The 12,169-nt window shown below is 33.1% G+C and overlaps 1 protein-coding gene across 2 annotated transcripts in view; it reads right to left on the bottom strand.

The window, feature by feature from the left end:
* Positions 1-244: 244 nt before the first annotated feature.
* The window catches only part of LOC129006337 (cytochrome P450 2C19), a 134,364-nt gene continuing 122,439 nt past the window's right edge, over positions 245-12,169 (bottom strand). For both annotated transcript variants that reach the window (XM_063670003.1, XM_054435895.2), the window contains exons 8-9: positions 3,771-3,912; positions 245-1,095 (exon numbers count right to left, since the gene is read on the bottom strand). In XM_063670003.1, coding sequence (XP_063526073.1) covers positions 914-1,095; positions 3,771-3,912 — 324 coding nt within the window. In that variant the 3' untranslated portion in view covers positions 245-913. The remainder of the gene's footprint in view (positions 1,096-3,770; positions 3,913-12,169) is intronic.

The following is a 12,169-nucleotide window of genomic DNA, read 5'->3' as shown; positions in this document are numbered from 1 at the left end:
GGGAGGCTGAGGCAGGTAGATCATGAGGTCAGCAGATTGAGATCATCCTGGCTAACATGGTGAAACCCTGTCTGTACTAAAAATACAAAAAAATTAGCCAGGCATGGTGGCATGTGTCTGTAATCCCAGCTACTCAGGAGGCTGAGGCAGGAGAATCTCTTGAACCTGGGAGGCAAAGGTTACAGTGAGCCGAGATTGCACCACTGCACTCCAGCCTGGGAGACAGAGTGAGACATTGTCTCAAAAAAAAAAAAAAAAAAAAAAGGAACACCAAAGTGGAACATTTAATATCCATTCCTCCCAATACATGATCCTCTGAATATTTCCCTAGAGATTGGAGATGCTCCTGGACACAGTTTCTCACTTTCAAATCCAATCCTCGTGTAACTCTAAATTTTGGTAATGCTCAGCCAAAATAGCTTCCCTACCATCTTCCCCTTTGTCCTTTCTGTCCTTATCATTTTGAGAACCAGCATGACCTCCTGGAACTCTATTTTCTTTAATTTCTGACCTGCATTATGCATAAAGGAAGGAAGGTCTAATAACCTGACTCAGCAAATAATAATGCTTTTTGTTTAGAACATGCAGAGAAGAAAAGCCTTTGAATTATAATACACAAATCATCTTTCTCTATTTAATAATGATATGTTAATAACTCAACATTAGATAAGTATCAGCATTATGTGGCAGTCAATGTAACTATTATAGAGTATGGGGAATAGCAGTATATTTGCACAGTGAAACTTAGGAAACTCTCCTTAATGGAGGCTGAATGTTCACTAGATCTTGGGGGAAGAGAAAATGTGAGATGACGGGTCAGAAAAGGCATCACAGATAGTGAAATTTGGATAATGTCCCAGAGGAAAGAGAGCTGCAGGGACAGCACAGCAGCAGCCAGACCATCTATGCTTCTTCAGACAGGAATGAAGCATAGCTGATAGAAGGGTGGGACAGAAGCAAATCCCTTGACAACAGGAGTTGTGTCAAGGTCCTTTGGGTCAATCAGAGATTTCAGGTTAAAGTTCTGTAAAATGAAGGTCAGGAATAAAAACAGCTCCATGCGGGCCAGGCCCTCTCCCACACAAATCCGTTTTCCTGAAAATAACAAACAGGGAGAAGTTACTCCTCATGTGTAACTGTGAGAGTGACAAACACTGTCTCTATAACTGGCACAGACAGAATACGCAAGAACTGTTCGGTGAATCGTAGGAGGGATGAGTAGATAGATGGGTGGTTGGGTGAATGCATGAATGAAAGGTTGGATGGGTGGATGGATTAATGGATGAATGGATGAATGGATGGGTAGGCAACTGAACAATGAATGGACATACTTACTCTTCACCTATCTTCAGATCTTATCAGTCACCAGGTATTCAACAAATGTTTATTGACTGTCAGCTACATGCCAAGCAATTCATTAAAATCTTTCTTGAGAAACATACATTACCTGTCCAGTGGGTTGAACTGAGAAGGGCTTAGGGGAGGAGGCTCACATATGGCATTTCCCTTTGTATTTCTGGCTCAATATGCAGCCAAAGACTTTTTTCCCCCTAAGTATTTTCAGAAGCACATGTCTAAACGTGTTACCCCCTCACTTTAAAACTTTGAATGGCTTCCCTGTCTGTCCTATGGGATAAGGTCCAAATAGCTTGACCTGGACCCTCACATTCTGTTTCCAGTCTGATGATCCATATCATATTTTACACTCTTCACCTCCCCTACTCTCAACTCTAGGCATAGCCACTCATCATCAGACTCCAACACACCATGAGGTTTCAAGTTTTATATCATGCTGCTCCTTTTGGCCAAGATGAACTTTTCTATTACCACAGTCAGGACATAGGTCAAACTTTGTCTCCTTTTTTTTACCCTCTTTCTCATCTCATTGAGCAAGAAAATGTTCGTTTCTCTGGGATTCCTCAGCATCATTTTCATGCTTCCATTGAAAAATGTGCTATGGTCTGAATATGCCTCCCCCAATTTCATATGTTGAAACATAATCCCCAGTGCAACATTACTAAAGTGATGAGGCCTTGTAGGCAGTGAATAAGTCAGGAGGGCTCTGTCCTTGCTAAAATAATAACACCAAGAGATGCAAGGGAGCCATTTCTCCCCTTTTGCTTCTTTTGCACTTCTGCCACATGAGGATACAGAGGGGGCATTATCAATAAGGAACACGCCCTCACCAGACAGTGAACTTGCTGACACCTCAATCTTGGAATTCACAGCCTTCAGAACTCTGAGAAATAAATTTCTGTTATTTATCAGTTGCCTAGTCTTGGGTATTTTTATATGGCAGAAGAAACAGACAGCATGTGTCACCTAGAATCATAATTTCTTATTTCTTATTTATTTATTTATTTATTTACTTATTTATTTATTTATTTGTGTGCTGATATGCTTTGTCTCTGTGTCCTTACCCAAATCTCATGTCAAATTGTAATTCCCAGTGTTGGGGGAGATACCTGGTGGAAGGTGATTGCATCATGGGGGATGATTTCTCGCTTGCTGTTCTCATGATAGTGACTGAGTTCTCATGAGATCTGGTTGTTTAAAAGTGTGTAGCTTTTCCTCTTTGCTCTCTCTCTCCTGCTCTTCCATGAAAATATATGCTTGCTTCCTCCTTGCCTTCTACCATGACTGCAAGTTTCCTGAGTCCTCCCAGCCATGCTTCCTGTACAGCCTATGGAACTGTGAGTCAATAAAACCTCTTTTCTTCATAAATTACCCAGTCTCAGGTGATTCTTTATAGCAATGTAAGAATGGACTGATACATGTGTTAAACGTGAATGCTTGAAGGAATGTTTCTTTCCTTGTTATCTTGGTATCTACAGTGCCACATATAAAGCAGACATCAAAGGTCACAGAAAAAGGAAAGAGATTCTATCACCAGATGCTCAGCACACACATTTCAGGTGTGGAGGTCAAACATCCAAAAAACATTGCCATGGCTAGGGAAAGAGCATGGTGCTCTGCATCACTGCAGAGTATCCTGCTACATTCTTAATGTCCCCCTGATCCCATCCATGATTATTTGGCAAAGGTTCTAATATCCTTTATTTACAGCCAATGTCCTGCTCCTGTGGCTCATTATCTCCTTTAATAGCCCTGCCTTCTTTTCTTTTCATCCTCTCTGCCTCCTTTGATGTAGCTTAAATGTCTTTACTGCTATTAGTTACTTATGTCTCATTTTGGGTTATAAGAGAACAAGAGGCAGACAGCTTTTCCATCTACCTCCCAACCCCTAACAGCCTGTTCTTTCCTGTATCACAGCCTCAGTCCTATTGAACTACAATGATCTGTTTACTCTGCTTCCCAAACTCAGAAGCGAACCTCTTAAGGCCATATTCTGTGTTTGATGATAATTTTATCCTACAAGCCCAGCCTAAGGGGTGAGGGACACCATGTGGAAGACACTCAGTGAAGTTCTGGAGTGAGATAACTTCCTCATGGATAGTGAGGAAAATGTAATTAGTTTTATCTTCCAGGAGTCCTTGAGTACCTCAGTGGTGTATCTAGAGGCAGAATTCAACCAACCTATACTTCATCTTTCTCAATTTGGAAGAATTGTATTAACTCCCCAAAACCCACTACTCTGGCCCAATAAGGAGGATGTATCATGAGCGGAGAAGGCACAGGCTTTCAGAACAGTGCTCTTGATCATGTACAAAGAGTAACTGTACCACTGCAGAGAAGGCACATGTAAGTTCTAACTGATCAAAAAAGTTATCTTTTACCCTGAAACACAAAGGAAAATAAATTTATATTACCTGTTGAGAAAGGCATGAAGTAGTTACTTTTCTTAAAATTGCCACCTTCATCCAGAAAGTGACGAGGGTCAAACATCTCTGGGTTGGGAAATTCCTTGTTGTCATGTAACACAGAAGTGAGGGAAGTTAATATGGTTGTGCCCTAGAAACAAGAGACATAGATAAACTGAGCTGTAAAGAATTCATGAAGATTGAAGAAACAGTGGTAATCATGCAGTTAAATCTTTTGATGTACAGATGAGGAAACACCATTCCAAAGAAGAGCAGTACCATTTCCAGACAGATAGACGAAGTAATAAGCGGCATGAGCTTAAGGCCAGTGACAATAATCTTGCTAAAATGCCCACAATTGGGAATTGAACAATGAGAACACATGGACACAGGAAGGGGAACATCACACTTCGGGGACTATTGTGGGGTTGGGGGGGGGAGAAGGGATAGCATTAGGAGATATACCTAATGCTAAATGAGGAGTTAATGGGTGCAGCACACCAGCATGGCACATGTATACATATGTAACTAACCTGCACATCGTGCACATGTACCCTAAAACTTAAAGTATAATAATAACAAAATTTAAAAAAATCCCAAAGTCCCATAGGATTTCTTGATTCTTCTCTTTTTTTCTCTTTGTACTCTTCTGACCAGCTAATTTAAAATGAACTTGCTTTTGAATTTCCTGTTTCTTCTCCTTAATAAAATCTGCTGATGAAATAAATAAACAAATAAATAAATAAATAAAATGCCCACAATCACATTTGAAGTACTGAGTACTTGCATACTTGGGTGCAACCTTCTGAATCTGTCCTTTTCATCAAGCTTGGGCATTAGTGCCTGTCCACACTTGCTGCTCTATTTCATCACTTCAGTTTTCACAAGTCTTATGTGTAGATTATGACTTAAAGGCACAAGACAGGGATGACCTCTCTCACCACTCCTATTCAACATAGTGTTGGAAGTTCTGGACAGGGCAATCAGGAAGGAGAAGGGAATAAAGGGCATTCAATTAGGAAAAGATGAAGTCAAATTGTCCCTGTTTGCAGATGACATGATAGTATATCTAGAAAACCCCATTGTCTCAGCCCAAAATCCCCTTAAGCTGATAAGCAACTTCAGCAAAGTCTCAGGATACAAAATCAAAGTACAAAAATCACAAGCATTCTTATACATCAATAACAGACAAACAGAGAGACAAATCATGAGTGAACTCCCATTCACAATTGCTACAAAGAGAATTAAATACCTAGGAATCCAACTTACAAGGGATGTGAAGGACCTCTTCAAGGAGAACTACAAACCACTGCTCAATGAAATAAAAGAGGACACAAACAAATGGAATAACATTCCATGCTCATGGGTAGGAAGGACCAATATCATGAAAATGGCCATACTGCCCAAGGTAATTTATACATTCAATGCCATCCCCATCAAGCTACCAATGACTTTCTTCACAGAATTGGAAAAACTACTTTAAAGTTCATGTGGAACCAAAAAAGAGCCTGCATCACCAAGTCAATCCTAAGCCAAAAGAACAAAGCTGGAGGCATCATGCTACCTGACTTCAAACAATACTACAAGGCTACAGTAACCAAAACAGCATGGTACTGGTACCAAAACAGAGATGTAGACCAATGGAACAGAACAGAGCCAACAGAAATAATACCACACATCTAAAACTATCTGATCTTTGACAAACCTGACAAAAACAAGAAATGGGGAAAGGATTCCCTATTCAACAAATGTTGCTGGGAAAACTGGCTAGCCATATGTAGAAAGCTAAAACTGGATCCCTTCCTTACACATTATACAAAAATTAATTCAAGATAGATTAAAGACTTACATGTTAGACCTAAAACCATAAAAACCCTAGAAGAAAACCTAGGCAATACCACTCAGGACATAGGCATGGGCAAGGACTTCATGTCTAAAACACCAAAAGCAATGGCAACAAAAGCCAAAATTGACAAATGGGATCTAATTAAACTAAAGAGCTTCTGCACAGCAAAAGAAACTACCATCAGAGTGAACAAGCAACCTATAAAATGGGAGAAAATTTTTGCAAACTACTCATCTGACAAAGGGCTAATATCCAGAATCTACAATGAACTCCAACAAATTTACAAGAAAAAAACAAACAACCCCATCAAAAAGTGGGCAAAGGATATGAACAGACACTTCTCAAAAGAAGACATTTATGCAGCCAAAAAACACATGAAAAACTGCTCATCATCACTGGCCATCAGAGAAATGCAAATCAAAGCCACAATGAGATACCATCTCACACCAGTTAGAATGGTGATCATTAAAAAGTCAGGAAACAACAGGTGCTGGAGAGGGTGTGGAGAAATAGGAACACTTTTACACTGTTGGTGGGACTGTAAACTAGTTCAACCATTGTGGAAGTCAGTGTGGTGATTCCTCAGGGATCTAGAACTAGAAATACCATTTGACCCAGCCATTCCATTACTGGGTATATAACCAAAGGACTATAAATCCTGCTGCTATAAAGACACATGCACATGTATGTTTATTGTGGCACTATTCACAATAGCAAAGACTTGGAACCAACCCAAATATCCAACAATGACAGACTGGATTAAGAAAATATGGCACATATATACCATGGAATACTATGCAGCCATAAAAAATGATGAGTTCATGTCCTTTGTAGGGACATGGATGAAGGTGGAAACCATCATTCTCAGCAAACTATCACAAGGACAAAAAACCAAACACCGCATGTTCTCACTCATAGGTGGGAATTGAACAATGAGAACACATGGACACAGGAAGGGGAATATCACACACCGGGGACTGTTTTGGGGTGGGGGGAGGGGGGAGGGTTAGCATTAGGAGATATACCTAATGCTAAATGATGAGTTAATGGGTGCAGGACACCAACATGGCACATGTATATATATGTAACAAACCTGCATATTGTGCACATGTACCCTAAAACTTAAAGTATAATAATAAAAATAAATAAATAAATAAATAAATAAAATAAAGTTGAAGTCTCTGTTGACATGGGAAATGGCCAGAGTGTCGGTTCACAGGGCATTTGTGAATAAATGTATGATTGAGTTTCAAATGACTTCTTCTAGTATGGTAACAAGTATAGTCACAAGTATAAAACTACTGAATGTTTGTCATTGCCATGCAGTTTGTCATTTAAAGATATAGGAGAGATATTCATTACAGATTAATCATAGCTTAAAAATACAGAAGGACAGCATTAGGAGATACATCTAATGTTAAATGACGAGTTAATGGGTGCAGCACACCAGCATGGCACATGTATACATATGTAACTAACCTGCACATTGTGCACATGTGCCCTAAAACTTAAAGTATAATAATAATAAAATTAAAAATAAATAAATAAATAGATTCTAATAGTTAAAAATTACAGAAGGAATAATGAAATTAGAAAAAAAAATCATCTTTTGTAACCATTCAGGTCAAGATCATCAGGCCAGGCAAGGATCATCAGTGAAAGATAAAACTATTGGATGTGTGACTTTGGAAACAGGGTGTTCAGTCTTAAAGTGTCATGCCATAGATTTTCATTGTTTACACATAAAAAGCAGAACTCCTTCAATGGAGAGATCTGGCAGATTCCAACTTATTAGGTGAGGATCTTAGCATAACCAATAATGGCATATGTAACATTATGTGCCTCTGCCTCACCACTGTGATTCAGTGAAATAGTCAAGGTACTATGTAGTTTTCTTGCCAAAGTCATAACTGGAATATAATATCTAGAAAACAATTATACAAAACAAGCCCAAAGAAAATTTAAATGACTAAAGACCTCAACTCTTCACAGAGATCAACATACTGAAAGGAAACAGAGGAAATGAACTGTTCTTCATTACAGGAGATGAAAATGACAACATACCCAAATTATGTGCCTGTTTCTTGACTGGAGAGTGAATTGAAAGAAAAAAGTGATTAAAATAGTCCTTAAAAATTGGGAAATTTTAAATATAAGCTGTATAGTAAATAATATTATTGTATCAATAATTCCACAGTATGAATGCTATTATTATTATGTAGGAGAAAACCATTGTTATTGGGCTACATATACTGAAGTATTGAAGTGTAGATGGATGGACAGATATCAAAGTAGATATATATACACACTGCCATATGTACATATACATATATGTGTGTAATGTTATTTATTCTTAAAAATTTTATAATGCAAAGGTGAGGACAAATTCTACCCACTAAGTTTTCATATAAATAGTCTACAATTTTGTTTTAAAACATCTTCCCTTGAATATTTATAAAGAAGTACTATATTAAAATGTTTTTAACATACCAAAGCAGATTTATTTCAGCAAATGTTACTTGAATAAATAGAAATTTATAGACATTGAAGCATGATCACTATTACTCCATACTACAAATAAAAATTAATTTGAAACATGTCATTGATGTAAATATAAGAGCTAAAACAAAAAAATTATGGGAAAGTTAAAAGTCAGTCTTTGGAATCTTGTGCTGACAAATATTCTTTAAATAGGACACATCAATCGAGCATCTTTGCAGAAAATTCTACTGGACAGGAATGTCTTATACTGGGCATCAGTAAACAATACTCTCTGCACAAGTCCATCCTGCCACCTGTTTTTGTATAGTATGTGAGCTAAAAGTATTTACATTGAACAAATGCAAATAAGAAATAATATTTTTGAAACAAAATATTTTGAAACAAAAATTTATGGGAAATTTACATTTGTTTCTATAAAAATTGGAAGACATTCATTTGCACATTGTCTATGACTGCTTTCATGCTGCAATAGCAGATGTCAAGGATTGTAACAGAAATATCATGGCCTAAAAAGTCTAAAATATTTACTATCTGGCCCATTGCAGGAACAGTTTGCCAACTCCTCTCTCAGACTATTATCTCCACCTAGATAAGTGGATCCAGCCTGTAGCAGAAGAACACATTTGCCTGATTTGTAAAGAGGGTAGAATTGGCCACAAAGTGCTGCACTTTTCTATACAGGGCTGTTCCATTAAGAAGGGATTCAGTGGGTGATTTCCTTGTGCTCTGGGTTCTCAGGGCTCAAAAGACACCAGGCATAGCATGAGCTGCCCTGCAGGTGGGTGAATGAAGAAGCTCATCAGATGCAGCATTCCCTTTCAACAGGTCGCCAAATCTGATGCAGTGGATTGGGAGACTGGCGACTCATCCTGATTCTTCAGTATATTTCTCATTAATTAGTTATAGGAGAAGAAATAAGTTTCATTACTATTACCCTCAGACCCTAATTTTGAGAAGCGAAAGCCTTCTCCTTGTTATCTCCTGTGTTTGTGATTTGAAGTCTTAACTCTTGTACTAAATCAGTGACCTCAGGGTAAGCCCCGTAATCTCTCAGTAAATTATCAATTCTGTCTCTTCAAAAGATGACATTAGTAATTGCAACCTTACCAATCTCATTGATTTTCCCCTTGAAAATATAACTTTAGGTTATATTATTTTTAATTTTACTAATAATGTGTCTTGGTTCAAATTGGAAAAAAGCAGGTTTGAGATGGCAACTAGAGTGTCTGGATGAATACAGAAACCATGTGATAGAAGGCAATTGTAAAGCTGCCAAGACAAAAATTGGTCTCAAGATTCCAGAGGTAGGAGAACCTCAGAGAGCTAAGCTAACACTGACATTCAATTTTCGACTGGGTTCACATTATGTACAATTCTGAATCATGACAACATGTGTTAGGTCATTATGACTGCCGATGAGAGAGGAATGAATCTTTCTCTGCAGAATATGAACATCCTCTGAAATTCTGCACTTTCTTACACGTAACATCTGGTATTTAACCGAAAGTTATTAGACATTTCAAAGATACAACTAAGTGATCACAAGGTGGGGATGGGGAGGCAATAAAAACAGACTCACATTAGGAAACATTTATAATATAAATATATAATACATTTATATATTATATATATAATATATAATATATTATATATTTATATTATATATAAATATATAATATATTATATATGATGTATAATATATTATATTATATAAAATGTATATAATATAATATATTATATATAATAATATATATTTATTATATATAATAAATATGATATAATAATATATATTTATTATATATAATAAATATAATATATTATATCTAATAAATAATATATTTTATATTATATATAATAAATAATATATTTTATATTATATATAATATATAATAAATAATATATTTTATATTATATATAATATATTATATATAATATATTATATATTATAAATATATTATATATTATATATAAATATAATATAAAATATAATATATTATAAATATATATTTTATATTATATATTTTATGTTATATTATATTTATAATATAATATATAATAATATAATATATTTTATATTATATTATATTTATAATATAATATATAATAATATATTATATATATTTTATATTATATTATATTTATAATATAATATATAATAATATATTATATATATTTTATATTATATTATATTTATAATATAATATATAACAATATATATTATATATATTTTATATTATATTATATTTATAATATAATATATAATCATATATATTATATATATTTTATATTATATTATATTTATAATATAATATATAATAATATATATTATATATTTTATATTATATTATATTTATAATATAATATATAATAATATATATTATATATATTTTATATTATATTATATTTATAATATAATATATGATAATATATATTTTATATATTTTATATTATATTATATTTATAATATAATATATAATTATATATTATATATATTTTATATTATATTATATTTATAATATAATATATAATATATATTTTATATATTTTATATTATATTATATTTATAATATAATATATAATAATATATATTATATATTTTTATATTACATTATATTATATATATAATATAATATATAATAATATATATTATATATTTTATATTATATTATATTATAATGTAATATATAATGAATATATAATATATATAATTATATATTATATAATATATAATATATAATATATAATGAATATATAATATATATAATTATATATTATATAATATATAATATATAATATATAATATATAATATATAATATATATTATATTATATATTATATATAATATAGTATATTATTATATTTATAATATATTATATATAATATATATTATATATTGTATATAAAAAATATATAAATATATTATTATAAATATATTATAAAATATATTATATATTATATAATATAATAAAAAATAAATATAATATATATAATATATAATATAATATAAACTTAGTTTTATAAGGCTGGCATAATCTTGATATCAAAAATCTTGAAAATTCTTGATTTTCAAGAATTTTCAAGAATTCTTGATTTTCAAGAAAGAAAATTACAAAGCAAATCCTTGTGAATGTAAACACAGAAGCCCTAAACAATATGAAGAATATAAATTCATCTCTATGTGCATACTTATTTCTATTTCTACTTATTTCTATATATATGTGAGGGCAAACTTCCCTAATCTGATAAAGAATTTCTACCAAAATCTACTTCAAGCATCATTCTCAATATTGAAATGTAAAACTTCCACTGCTTCCTGCAGATTAGAAATGAGAAACAAGGGTGCCCACTATCAGCAATTCTATTCAACACTCTCCTAGAAATTCTAGCCAATGCAATAATGAATGCAATAAAGAGAAATTAAGCCCACAAGAATTGGAAAATAATAAATAAATCAATATTAACACAGATACAGTATACTGTACACAGAAATTCCAATGAATCTAGAGATAAATTATGAATAGTGATGAGTAAATTTAACAAAGTTGATAGATTAAGGTCATCAGAATGACAAAAACTAATTATGTTTCAACATACCAAGTACAAAGAAATCAAATGGCATTTTGTAAGTTTATAACAACAACAAAAAATATTAATATCTAGGAAAAACCAAAGACTTGCAAGCCATGACAACAAAATCACAACATTCCTAGGAAAATAAAGAAAGCACAAATAAATTGGAAGCATAATTATATTCACAAATGGAAAGACTCAAACTGTCAAGATGTCAGTTCTTTCCAAACTGACCTATAAATTTAATGTCACCCTGACAGAAATTCTAGCCCAATGTTTTGGGAAATTGAAAAATTAACACCTTCAAAATTTATCTGGAAATATAAGTACCTAAGAGTACCCAGAACAATCTTGAAGAAAGAGAATAAATCTGAAAAACATACACTGTGAGACACTAAGACCTGTTAAAAATCTTTATAGTCCCAAACTGGAAACAACAGAAAGTCCAATTAAACTGCCACACATAGGAGTTTTGCACTTCTCTCACCCT

Source organism: Pongo pygmaeus, chromosome 8 (assembly GCF_028885625.2).
Source record: "Pongo pygmaeus isolate AG05252 chromosome 8, NHGRI_mPonPyg2-v2.0_pri, whole genome shotgun sequence".
In the NCBI taxonomy this organism is placed as follows: Eukaryota; Metazoa; Chordata; class Mammalia; order Primates; family Hominidae; genus Pongo; species Pongo pygmaeus.
Note: the sequence above shows the minus strand (reverse complement) of the source record. Positions and strands in the feature narration are given on the sequence as shown.